Source organism: Drosophila melanogaster, chromosome 3L, assembly GCF_000001215.4.
Source record: "Drosophila melanogaster chromosome 3L".
Lineage (NCBI taxonomy): Eukaryota > Metazoa > Arthropoda > Insecta > Diptera > Drosophilidae > Drosophila > Drosophila melanogaster.
Window position 1 is genome coordinate 2,265,867 of NT_037436.4, and position 12,172 is coordinate 2,278,038.

Consider the following 12,172-nt stretch of genomic DNA (forward strand, 5'->3'; position numbering starts at 1 on the left):
TCGTTCAAAGAAGTTCGTTCACACTGGTCGCGCAGCAGGGTTCCGCTTCAGCAGAGCGGTGGAGGACGTGGCTAAGCGCTTAGCGGTGACCCAACCCATTCCCGTTATTTCTCTCAGCGATTTTTTATGATTGAAGATTAGGTATGAACCGAAGATTAGGCATTAAATTCCTTTACTAAAAGTGCATATTTACAAAAGCTAGCGGTCAGTTTTATTGAAAGAAATGGTATTTAAATATTTACTCGAGAGCACTTTAAAGTGCTCTGAATAAGTCGGCCAAACAAAATCCCGACTTGTTTACACATTAAACACCCACTCCACTTGACACTCCAGCTAGTTGGACCAATTTTTAGTAAATGTCGTTCACTCACCCATCATTGCGGCATTCCGATCCGCGTAGTTGTTGTAATTAGAAACGCCGCTGCGTTTGCCACTTTGCCCAACTCCCATCGCCTTTTCAAAGTTGATAGATAGACAAACAGACACCCAAAAGATATAAAACGCTATCTAAAGTCTGCTATTTCGGGACTTTTATTGCTGTCACCATATGAGTCTGAATCAGACAATCGAAGATTCTCGTGGAAGTTGGACCTAAACTAACCAGAAACAAAGTCCAAAAGGGGAAATACATCGTCATGTTCTTGGAAAGAATACTAGTGAGCGTGGTAGGTAGTTTTTCAGAATAGGATAAACTTAAGTGAATGGCATTTGATTTTTATGTCCCCACCGCCCAACAGTTACTGCTCAACCTGGTGGCTCTGCTTATGGGAGCCACTGTTACCACCCGGCGCATCCAGCCGCGGGAGACAAACTCCTGCGAGGGCCGTCAGAGTCCCGGGCCCATCTGCGAGTCCTGCGAGCTGCTGGCCACCTGCGTGCGTCACTCCAACGGATGGGTGAACATTCCCGTGGAATCGTGCGACGTGGCTAATGGATACTACTGCAACGCCCGGCTGGGGAGCTGCACCAACGAGACGGGCCCGTGTCATCCGTTCGGCATCGAGGGCAACTTTCAGTGCACCTCGCAAGGCATCTTTCCAGATCCGTACGACTGCCAGAAGTACCACATGTGCTACTTCGTGGGGGCCACTCTGGTGGCTGCTGCCGTTGATTGCGGCAACGACAAGGCCTTCGATGCGACGACTGGCCAGTGCACTTTGACCCTGACTGACTCCGTCTGCCTGCAGCGACAGTACTACTGCCCCAATGCCGGACACGTGGCCGCCTGGCCCACCAATCCCAATATCTTCTACGTGTGCAAGTCGACGGTTAACCAGAACCTGAACGACACCATCGTCATCTACCCCTCGCTGCACAGGTGCAACGATGGCGAGACCTTCGTGGACTACGTCTGCCGCAGCGGATCGAATGTCCTGCCGCCCAGCACCGATGATCCTTCGGTGATCATCGAGGATCCCAACGACGACGACTTTTCGGTGCTGCCCAACACCTGTCAGCACGTGGGCTTGATGGCCGATGGAAACGACTGCCGGAAGTACTACTACTGCTCGGCTCTAAATGGCACCCTGCGGCACATGGACTGCCCCAATGGGACTTACTACCGACCGGAGCTATCCTCCTGCGTCCTGGGAAGCTGCTGAGGAAGATGCATTCCTGCACTTTATTTATTCCTCTTCAATGGATTACATTTAATAAACAACTCATGTTTACCCTGGAATAACAATCTATTTGACATGAATTTATGAATTCCCATTTCAAAAGGTATCAGTTTGATAATAAAGATTCAACCACCATGTCCGTGGGTAATTAAACCAGAATGAGTTCTTTGTTTTTTTCCAATAAAAGTGCAATAGAAATGGACTAGTACTGTCTTGGTTCTTTCTTGCTAAGAGTGCTGTGACTAGGTCATAAATGTTCCATAGAATGTTTTTTTCGTGACAACATTGCAGTTTATCTATTAATTATACCGAAACATTCTGCGTTTGGTTGTGAGGTACTATATAAGGCGGAGTGTGAAGAGGTCTACTTAGAAAGTTTGCAACATGGATTCATCTCGCCTGATTATCTGCCTCCTAACTTTTCTGTTGTTTCAAACGGGAAAAGGGTTGGGGAACGGCAGTTATCTGGAGCTCAGATTGGATGCAGCTGCTGAATCCTGTCCAGATGATTACTACTTTAACGAAACTATCCAAGCCTGCGTATCTACAGACACTACCAGCTGTACCAATCACCAAATCGGCAAATGTCCGATGGCCACAGAAATGGACGAGTTTTGCGTGTGCAAAGATAAGCACCTTCAGATCTGGAAATGCCCTGAAGGAACCTACTTCGATGCCAACCGATTGGTCTGCCGGGTGGGAAGCGTTGAGTGCCAGGACGATTATACTCCATCCCCATGTCCTAACAGCACGGCAAGCGATGTCTTCTGCCTCTGCATCGATGGCAAATGGCATCTTAACTACTGTCCAACGGGCTTTACCTTTGATGACGAGCTGCAGATTTGCCTGAACACAGGATCTGATGACGACGAGTTGCCCAGTTCGTCTGGAAAGTGCCAGCGGCTTGGATTGTTTGGTGATCCCGCTGACTGCTCTGGGTACTATCATTGTCGCGAAAAGGGCAGTGATATTGAGTATTTCAGATGCTCGGTAGGAACCATCTTCAATCTAATTTCCTTTGCGTGCGTTACTGGAACTTGTTGACCCAACATATTATAGTTATTGTAGCTAGCCTATCTTGGAATAAAACTGATTAAAACTGATTAAACTATTTTCAATGAATTCCGGATTTATCAGTTCGCAGTTTCGATGATACTCTTCGAATAATTACAATTTTAGCTACGCTTAGTAAGTTTTCTAAATTTATTATTACGTCGTAAAATTTTGGTTCTTTATCAAATCGATAATACCTAGAGAAGCTTATCTGTTTAATTAAGAAAAAGACACTTGCCTGGCTGATTAGGTGGTGCTATAAAAGCTAGTCCCGCAGATGACCCAGCCAACAGTCTTCAAGATGAGGTCTTCAGTACCGGTTTGTCTAATCCTGCTCGCTCTGGCGTTGGGATCGGCGTGGGCTAATGATAATCCCTGCCAGGATGTGCGCATTCCCGGCTTCGTTTGCATGAACTGCACCACCTTGGGCTACTGCATCCGCGATGCCACCGGCAGCTGGGAAACGATTTCGATGCTGGGCTGCCAATCGGAGTACAATTTCTATTGCAGCGACGAGGGTACCTTCGGATGCACCTTCCAGTCGCAGTGCCAGGTGCCCAAGAGAGGTCCCTTCAGCTGTCAGCAGGCGGGCCTGTTCCCGGATCCGTACGACTGTAGGCGGTACCACGAGTGCAGCGATCAGAGTGTGGACACCCCTCGCATCTGCTCCAACGGAGCGGGCTACTCCACACTCACGGGCACTTGTGTTCTGCCACGGGAGAGTGAGCAGTGCATCCAGGAGCAGTTCACCTGCAGTCGGTCGGGACAAGTGGGTGGATGGGCGCCCGACAATCGGTACTTCTACGTCTGCGTCAATGACACGGCCAATTCGCTGTATCCGCTGATGATGAAGTGCCACGAGGGATTCGTTTTCAACAGCTACAGCTGTGTGCCCGACACCAGGAGCATGAGGAGCATTCAGGCGATGGAGTCCCACACGTGCATGAACAACGATAGGTACCAATGCCCCTTCCGAACCTCTGAGATCGAGTACTGCAAGTGCGTCGATGGAGAACTGGAGGTGATGACCTGTCCCGCCGGCTTCCAAATTGATCCTAAGATCCTGACCTGCGTGACTGATAGGATCTATCAGTGCTCGGACTTTGAGATCCTCAGCTGTCCCAATGTCTCCACCAAGGATGAGTACTGCATATGCATCGATCACCAGCTGCAGATCTACAGCTGTCCAATGGGACAGTATTTCAATGCTGAGACTCGAAAGTGCCAATCAGAGTCAGAGTAATGAATTGTTTTCATGGTACCAATATTGATTCAAGTAAATGCCTATTTAAAAAATTGAAATCATTCTGAACATTTTAAGATAAACTACAAATAACTATAAATATTCACCAAAATTTTAATGAGACCCAGTAACGACAACAAATCAGTTTGAATCTTAAGCCTAAGAAAGTGGAGGGATACGGACTCAATCGTCACATTCCCGCACCACAGGATGCAGGACGATCGAGGCTCCGTTGCAGCCCGTGCGATCCGAGATGAAATCGTGGAAGTTGCTCTCCAGCGCCCACATGAATCGCTTGTGACCCGGGAGCACTTGGGTGGACAGCCGGCAGTCGCCTCCCCGCTGCACCTCCTGCAGATTGGCGGCCTTGAAGCAGGTCTCCGAGTCCCACAGGTAAATGTCGTTCTCGCCCTTGTAGCGGAAGAAGAGCGAGGTGCCGCCGTCGGCGCCCAGCAGCACCGCCTGTTTGCCATAGGGCTTGGGGCCCACGTCGATGATGGAGCCCGCTCCCTGGCCAACGCGCAGGTACTCGCCCTTGATGGAGTACAGACGGGGGGAGCTCAGGTAGCTGAAGAACAGGGTGGAGGTGCCGTCCGGCTTCGAGGTGAGCGCCACGTACAGCACATCGCTGGTGGGGGCGGTGGCCTTCGGCAGGACGATGCGGTAGGACTTGTTGCCGGTGATGTCGTATACCAGGATACTACGTGCTCCAGCATCGGCCACATAGCTATGGTTGAAAGTGAAGGAAATATAATGTGGAATGAGATTAGATATCATGTATGCAATACAAATCGATTTTATTTGGTATATGATGAGCCACACTTCTGAGAACTACCTTGAGCAGATAAGATATGAGCCTCAAAGTGGCTAATGCCCTTTTGATTGGCTCAATGATCGCTGATTGAAAGCATGATTGAAAGTGTGTGGTAAAAGTACTCCAAACTCTTGATTCAGTTCGATGATTTCAACGAATATTTTATGACTGCAATATGAATCTCTGAATATCATTGTGCTGATAAATAATGGTTAGTAATAATGGTTAATAATAATGTAATGTGTGGTATTAATTTCATAGTTGATGTATTTCAAAAAGTGATTAAGTACAACTCATTTCACAGATGAAGTTAAGGGTAATAAAAGAGTATAGGCAATGGAACTCACACGAATGGCTTGTTGTCCTTGGAGTAGTCGACCACGATGAACTGCAGCCGACTCTCGGAGGTGACCAGGTCGCTGAGGTCGATGCTCTTGACCACCTTGTGGTTGGCCGTGTTTATGGCCACGATCTTGGGACTGCATCTGCGGATGGGCTGCTCCAGGGTGTTGACAATGCCCACGTCCAAGGCCCACAGAAGTCCCTGCGAACGGAGAAGGCAATTATTAATTGCTATCAATTGCAGCTCGTGTTGATTGTTGTTAATGTTTTCATTTGGCGGCTAATTGAAATGTTGGCGGCGTTAAAAATTCCACATTCGCAAATATGTGGCCATAAAATGAGTATCAGCGAAAAGCACTGAATGGAAAATTGCGCAAATAAATAAATACAGTCGCCTCGTTTGTTTGCCGTTTGTTATTGTTTCGTCGACTTTTGTGTAAATAAAATAAAGAAATGATTTGCATAAATGCAGCTAAACGGGAATGGCATTTAAATGAGAACGATTCGACGCCAACAATAATTGAAGGAAATTATTAAGTTGCAGCTTATGCTCGCAATCGTAAGTAGGTCATGTAAATATTTAATAGCATCATTGTAATATCTGCGAATGCATCTGTCATTTAAAATTAAAGCTGAGAACTTCTGAAGTGCAATCGAAATGCACAAAACACGGCTGGATGGCCTGTTCCCAGCATTTCCAAAATTATTTTCGAGAACTTTTCACTGCATTTGCTTGTCACTTTTCAGCTGCAGTCCTTGTCCTTTATAATATTCCATTTACCCCACAGCTTTTTCGGCGTTTCCGTATCCGTTTATTCTACCCTTAAATTGCTGCCGCCAATTGACGGGCATGAATTTTATTTGGAGCTCTTCACTTTTGTGGCCCCGTTTATTTGATTAAAAAAGTAATATTTGGTCGACAGCGAGGCTAACCAATTAAAAAAGTGCGTCCGGCAAGGGGTTAATGCGAAAACGATACCCTGGAGCTAAACTCCCGATTTTGATCGACTTTGTAAGGGCTAGCAAATATTTAACACTGCGACTGCACATCAATATCAATATCAGAAGATAAACTAAATCATTTTTAGAAAAAAAAAGTGAATAGCCCTAAGAGCATTTCAATGCTACCCTGTAATCCACCCACGATACAAATATGAATTAAACATTTGGTGTGGGTTAAAGTGCTATGCCTCCATGGTGGCCAACAACGAGCAGTCCGTAATTAAAGGCAGAACTGGCAGTTTGGACGAGACAACTTGTCTGACCCCCAAAAAAAAAATGGTCCAAACAATACTGGCGTTAATTGCACTCACATTCTGATCGACGGCTATGTCCACGACGGACTGCAGCGCCTGGCAGTTGCCCTCCTCCTGAATGGCCCAGCAGGGATAGGGTGCGATCTTGGTCAGGCACTCGCCCTTCTTTAGATTGACCTTGCCGAGAGTGAAGGGCACGCCCTGCTTGTACCTGGGCAGCGCCACGAAGGCGGAGTCCCGCTGCAGTTGGGCCCGGGTCACGATCACGTTACGGGGCACATAGCGGCCGGACTGGACGTAGATGTTCTTGGTGGACTCGCAGGGCCAGTGGAGGCTGCTGCCGCTGAGCTGGAAGGTCAGTTCGTTCAGCGGGTTCTTGTCGCACTTGGTGCCGCCAATGGAGTTGGAGGCGTCCGTCGACTCGTCGGTGGAGGAGCTGTATCCCGCGAGGACCACGGAGGCCGAAGCGACGAGGAGCAGCAGTTGCAGCTGCGACATTTTTCGGCGTTTCTTTCTGCGCTTTCCACAAACAGAGCTTCTGCACTCGATTCACCACGTTGGCCAGAACATAAAACTGTCTGAGCGATGGTAGACCTGCATTTATATATAATACCCAACGACTTATGCAGCCAGCATGTGGAGCGTGTTGCGGCAAGGTCGTTGGTTGCTTGACACGGGGGGGAACAAGTGTCTGTCTGGAGTGGCTACCACCCAGCCAGCACGTCTGGCCCACGCCGGAAGTCGGCCAGACCTCTAAGCCCGCTCGGTTTCTAAGCAATGCGGAAAGCGATGCGGAAATGAAATGCAAACTTAACCCCTTCCCTCTATCTAGATTACACGATTCTTCCTAAGCCATCCAAATCAAATTTAACTCCCCTGGTTTTTACTTTAATTGTCTTGATAACAGTTTGTTCTATTATGGCAATCTATGCCTGTCTAATTAATCACTTCTACTCCTTTTATTGCTCTTATTTTCTGAGTATAACTTTGTGCTATTATAGCCATTTATAGGCAGCTAATTAGTCACTCAAGTCCGTTCAATAAAATGGGTTCAAGTTGCGAAATAGCTTCTGTCACTCATCGATCGCTCTTGTGCATCCGACAGAGTAGCAAGTTTCACCCCTTGGCAGGCAAAGTTCAGAGGTCGCTGCGAAACACTTGCCAAAGTGGCCCAAAAGTTCAATATCAATGCTGACGTCTGTGACCTGCATATCTGCGACCGAGAAAGTTTCAGTTTCTTGGCTCGAGTTACCAGCTATTTTCGGATGACAAAAACATCTGTCAGTCCGTCCGTCTGCAGCTAGCTATCAGTTTGCTTTTGGGGGAGGGGGCGGGCGAAAGGAGAAAGTTCGGGGAGTTGGTGGGGCACATTACTCGCAGATAAGATTGCAAGTTGCCGGAGATTCGTCGTGTGAATCACACCCACAGTTTCGCGGAACAGTCACTCTGTTCCAAATTGATTTCATTTCTATTTTAAGATAAATGCAAAGGCGAAATTTTATCGCATCAGGGAACTTTAAAAGGCGCTCTGAGTTCGCCATTTTCAAGTCGGGGGTATAGCTCAGGGGTAGAGCATTCGACTGCAGATCGAGAGGTCCCCGGTTCAAATCCGGGTGCCCCCTGGAACTACATTTTTTGCCATATTTTTTTTTGTTGGCTGCTCAAGTCTCTTTGTGGACTTTGGTGGACTTTTTTGCACGTTGATTGCGGGGGGATTAGAGGTGTATCCGCCCGACGTGGTCGATGACCCCGTTAACTCGTAGAAACCCACATATCGCCAAGCGGCGAATAAAAAATCTTTGACACATTCGGGCAAGCGGTGGAGGAGTCGGTGTCCAGCTGAAGAGTCTTTTGTTTGGGACAGCTCGTGCAGCGAATTATGGACAGCACTGGGCTTACATTAAATCACAAAATGTTTAATCTCCTTACAGCTGCCCATCATCAAATGACCATCGGCGGGTCAACATTTTGATAACCCATTCATCGGGGGTCAGACTGGCTGCTCCTTCCGCATGGCGGAATGGGAAGGGTCTGTCTATAATGCCAAATTACATGCAGATTGAATTTTTGTGAATTCCGATTCAATAAACTGCCATGGGTCCAAACCCCCCTTCCCACGATCGTAATCCCCCGATTTATGGCACACACATGCCCAAAAGCAGGCGGATGTGATAAGTGCTGTGATATGTGGGCGGGATTGTCAGTCGGGCCGAATCTGTGGATAAATATTTATGTGCTCCAACATAAATAAAAGCAAAGTATGCAAATGGAAATTTGACGATGCTAAGACTCTTTTACTCTGCAAAAACAGCTTACAGATACGATTATGGCAAAGCTTGAAATCAGCAATCATTTATTCATCTCTAGACTTTAAATGATTAAGATATCAAAATCGACCATTCACAATAAAATTGTGTATTGAAACTCAACAAATTTGGCAACATATTCCATGGATAGTGTATTTGTGTATTTGTGGGAACTGTCCGCACTCATTTGGAAATATTTTCTCCTTGATATCGACAGATGCGTTTAAATGGCAAATGTAAACTCATTGATAGCACATTGGGTGCAAAAAGTGAATGTTTCATATGCACACACAGTAGCAGCGGGTTGCCAAGAGCAATTTGTCGGATGAATTCAATGAATTCAATTATTGCAAAACAATTAAACCAAGATGGGCCACTGGATAAAGGCAATAATTTATGGCGATTGCAAAAGGTTGAGAGCCAATGTGGACAACTTTAAGCAGACGTAAACAAAACTTGGCCGACGAAAGAAAGCCAGCAAAGTGAAAGCAAAGCACATAAATTAGGCGAGCGGCCAAAAAATTATGGGAAGATTAACTTTAAGCGCAGCTGATGACTTTTTAATACCCTGTACTACAACTGTAAGCCCCTGAAAACTTTCTGTGATAACCAATTTAAATCAAATTACCTATATATTACCTATAGCTAGTTAACTATAACTATCATAAAAATACTATTTTAAATGACGTTATTAATCCACCCTGGAGTTCAGCATTTCCAGAAAAGGTTGGTCTGAATTTATGTGAAATTCCCGGTAAAGAAAATCGCTTTCCTCAGCACAAAGTTAAAAAAGCATAAACCTCATTTGGCCCATTTACCAAAACAAATCAAACGTGACCACAGACAATTTTTTTTTTGTACATTTTTCCGCTGCTGCGGGACAAAAAAAAAGAACGACAAATTATTGGCTTATTTGCGTTTTCAATTGGATTTTTATTGGCACACATATAAAAAGTTGAACTTTGCTTTGTTGCGCAGCGCGTTTTAAAGAAGTCGCACATAATCCCCCGACTTTGCAGATGACGCATACGCCCCGTTAACGGGCCATAAACAAGAACTGTCAATGTAATGTGTGGAGAACGTCCTGCGGAATGTCTGGCCATGGTTTTGCCGAGCAGTGAGTGGAGTTTCCCCAGCTAATGGGGGTCAGTCGGCAGTCGTCCGGCAGTCTCTTATCTACCCCCCAAAACTTTTTTGTTGCTGGGAGGTAAGTGTTTACATAAATTATGTCAGATGAGCAGCCCGGAAATGCTTGTCATCAATTTTTTGCGCTCCATCTATGTATGTATATGTATATATGTGCGCTTGTCTCGTATAAATCATTCTGGTGGGTGGGGAAAAAGCCAACCGGAATGCGGGTTTCGGCTGACAATTTAACATGCCAAACACGTTGGTTTTGGTTTGGGGCGATTCCGGGTTGTCTGCCCGTATCGAGGGCCTTAACCTATTTAGGGGCAATTATGGTGATGGAAATGGCGAAATGGCCCAGGAATTCTGCAGGGAAATCCCGGGGATGCTGAGATTTTTCTTTCACTCCTTCAATCACTCTTTATGGGCCAACTTATGGCTGGCAAAATCTCAGATTGAGGTCATTTTGTTGCCCGCAATTAATTAGCTAAAAATATCGCCACCAATCTGGAGACACTTGTTGGGGTTCCGTTTTCAATTGACTGCAATAATTGCAATGCCATTTTTATGGTCGATTGGATAATTGCGGGAGGAATGTGTCCTTCGCCTTGGTCCTTTGGCTCCATTCGAAAACTTCCCTGGCTTCTGTCCTGGGAATGGCTGGCTTTTAGTTATGTAATGGAATTGAAACTATTCAATTAATGTATACAAGTTCATATTAATAGCACAAGTTAATGATTTAATTTCAGTCATAAATGTCATTAGTTTTTACCATCGTTTACTGGTTAACTCTTGCCAAGGTCATAAAGTTCGCAAAAAATCAGTTTAAAAGCTAAGAATTGGGTGCGAGGCACGTTGCCGTCTTGTGGTCAAATTCTATGGGCTGTTGGGTTATATAAGCACGCCACTTGGCCAATTTGGGGAGCAGAACGCGCACGTCGCTGCCGCACCATTAACAATTGCTTCCACGATGAGACTGCACTTGGCCCTGATCCTTGGATTTTGCCTAGTTGGCTGGGCCCGCTCGCAGGGCACCAAGTACGGACTGTGGACTCCGGATCGGGCGCACTCCGATTCTCAGCCCATCCAGTGGACGGGCGGGCAATTCGAGTTCCCATGCGCCAGTACCAAGTCGCTCTTCAAGAGCTCCGGAAAGTTTATACCCAAGAATGTGATTGCCACGCGGGCGCAGCTCATTGGAGACACCATCTATCTGGCTCTGCCGCGCTACAGGAAGGGAGTTCCGGCCACGCTGGTGAAGACCAGTATCAAGCCGGGCACCTGCTCCACCACCTTTAAGCCCTATCCCTGCTGGGACCTCCAGGAGGAGGGCAACTGCAAGGCTCTGCAATCGGTGGTGGATCTGGTGGTAGACCAAAACGAGGTGCTCTGGGTCTTGGACACGGGCATAGTGAACACTCTGGAGACTCCGGTGCGCAAGTGCCCACCAAAAGTGGTGGCCATGTCGGTGAAGACTGGCAAGGTTCTGAAGACCGTCTCGCTGGAGGGCCTGACTTCCAGCAATTCCCGTCTCCAATATCTGGTAGTGGACTATGCTCCGGATGGCGGCTGCTTTGTCTACGTCAGCGATGCCGCCAATCGGGCCATCATCGTGTACAATCTCCAGGCGGATCGGGGATTCAGGGTGGTGCTGCCCAAGGCCGTTACCGCCGGCTGTCGGTCGAGGGATGTCCTCTACATAGCCCTCATCCGCCGGGACTGCGGCTCAACGGAACTGTACTTCACCTACCTGAGCACCAACAAACTGTTCTCCCTGAAGTCAGAGTATCTGAGGAGTGGAGTGGCCGATGGACGCATCTTGGGTGAGTTATATATTTCGAATTTCAAAGAAAACATTTATTAAGTTATCATAATATTCAGATCTCGGCAAGAAGCCCAGTCGCATGGTCATCATCGGCACGGACAACGGCTCGGCGATCTTCTTCCGCAACGAGGGCGACGCGGAGGTGTACCGCTGGGACACGAACTCCACATTCGTGGAGGCCAACTTCAAGCCGGTTTACCGCAGTCAGACCTGCCAGCTGGTGACCCATGCTGTGCCCGATTACAAGCGGAACACGATGCGAGTCCTGCAGAGCAATTTTCCGGATTACATGCAGAACCGCGTTGGATGCGGAGCCATTCAGCAGCTGGGTCTGATGCAGGGCTGTTGGTAACCATGTTAACACCCCATTTTGGCCACCACTCGTCCTCCACAAGCCAATCCGAATTGAAAGCTGAAAAACTGAATATGCCATTGCAGTTAGATTGGCAATAACCGAGAATGGGTCGCTCTTTGGACCCTCGAGTGCTCTTCGTATTTGGTATTGGTGTTTTGTACATAAACTAACGACTTTGGTCGCTATTGTTGTTATCTAAGCTAAGCAAATAAACGTTTCATATTCATACAG

At 47.1% G+C, this 12,172-nt stretch overlaps 5 protein-coding genes and 2 non-coding genes across 7 annotated transcripts; 5 read left to right on the forward strand and 2 right to left on the reverse strand.

Moving 5' to 3' along the window:
* The first annotated feature begins 527 nt into the window (after positions 1–527).
* CG13806 (uncharacterized protein) lies at positions 528–1,774 on the forward strand. Its single transcript, NM_139451.2, has 2 exons — positions 528–665; positions 738–1,774. Exons 1-2 carry the CDS (start codon positions 636–638, stop codon positions 1,599–1,601), a joined length of 894 nt encoding a protein of 297 aa, NP_647708.1. The 5' UTR covers positions 528–635; the 3' UTR covers positions 1,602–1,774.
* An 81-nt stretch (positions 1,775–1,855) lies between these two features.
* asRNA:CR45829 (antisense RNA:CR45829) lies at positions 1,856–2,694 on the reverse strand. The gene has a single exon (NR_133161.1).
* obst-I (obstructor-I) lies at positions 1,992–2,724 on the forward strand. Its single transcript, NM_167943.3, has one exon. It carries the CDS (start codon positions 2,004–2,006, stop codon positions 2,661–2,663), a length of 660 nt encoding a protein of 219 aa, NP_728731.1. The 5' UTR covers positions 1,992–2,003; the 3' UTR covers positions 2,664–2,724.
* A 234-nt stretch (positions 2,725–2,958) lies between these two features.
* On the forward strand, positions 2,959–4,037 carry CG32302 (uncharacterized protein). Its single transcript, NM_167944.3, has one exon. It carries the CDS (start codon positions 2,974–2,976, stop codon positions 3,913–3,915), a length of 942 nt encoding a protein of 313 aa, NP_728732.1. The 5' UTR covers positions 2,959–2,973; the 3' UTR covers positions 3,916–4,037.
* On the reverse strand, positions 4,015–6,903 carry yellow-g. Its single transcript, NM_079164.3, has 3 exons — positions 6,385–6,903; positions 5,077–5,273; positions 4,015–4,642 (listed from the first exon to the last, which is right to left on the reverse strand). The coding sequence occupies exons 1-3, from the start codon at positions 6,823–6,825 to the stop codon at positions 4,099–4,101; spliced, it is 1,182 nt and encodes a 393-aa protein (NP_523888.1). The 5' UTR covers positions 6,826–6,903; the 3' UTR covers positions 4,015–4,098.
* Positions 6,904–7,877: 974 nt separating this feature from the next.
* tRNA:Cys-GCA-3-1 (transfer RNA:Cysteine-GCA 3-1) lies at positions 7,878–7,949 on the forward strand. Its single transcript has one exon. It is a non-coding gene; the product is annotated as a tRNA-Cys (tRNA).
* Positions 7,950–10,683: 2,734 nt separating this feature from the next.
* Positions 10,684–12,172, forward strand: yellow-g2. The gene is made up of 2 exons (NM_139453.2): positions 10,684–11,584; positions 11,643–12,172. The coding sequence occupies exons 1-2, from the start codon at positions 10,732–10,734 to the stop codon at positions 11,936–11,938; spliced, it is 1,149 nt and encodes a 382-aa protein (NP_647710.1). The 5' UTR covers positions 10,684–10,731; the 3' UTR covers positions 11,939–12,172.

Bases quoted from the DNA above. Each gene is read 5' to 3' on its own strand.
- CG13806 (NM_139451.2), top strand. From the start codon at position 636: ATGTTCTTGGAAAGAATACTAGTGAGCGTG. The intron at 666-737 runs GTAGGTAGTTTT...ACCGCCCAACAG, and splicing joins AAAGAATACTAGTGAGCGTG to TTACTGCTCAACCTGGTGGC.
- obst-I (NM_167943.3), top strand. From the start codon at position 2,004: ATGGATTCATCTCGCCTGATTATCTGCCTCCTAACTTTTCTGTTGTTT.
- CG32302 (NM_167944.3), top strand. From the start codon at position 2,974: ATGAGGTCTTCAGTACCGGTTTGTCTAATCCTGCTCGCTCTGGCGTTG.
- yellow-g (NM_079164.3), bottom strand. From the start codon at position 6,825: ATGTCGCAGCTGCAACTGCTGCTCCTCGTCGCTTCGGCCTCCGTGGTC. The intron at 5,274-6,384 runs GTGAGTGCAATT...CTCCGTTCGCAG, and splicing joins ACATAGCCGTCGATCAGAAT to GGACTTCTGTGGGCCTTGGA. The intron at 4,643-5,076 runs GTGAGTTCCATT...TTTCAACCATAG, and splicing joins AAGGACAACAAGCCATTCGT to CTATGTGGCCGATGCTGGAG.
- yellow-g2 (NM_139453.2), top strand. From the start codon at position 10,732: ATGAGACTGCACTTGGCCCTGATCCTTGGATTTTGCCTAGTTGGCTGG. The intron at 11,585-11,642 runs GTGAGTTATATA...CATAATATTCAG, and splicing joins GGCCGATGGACGCATCTTGG to ATCTCGGCAAGAAGCCCAGT.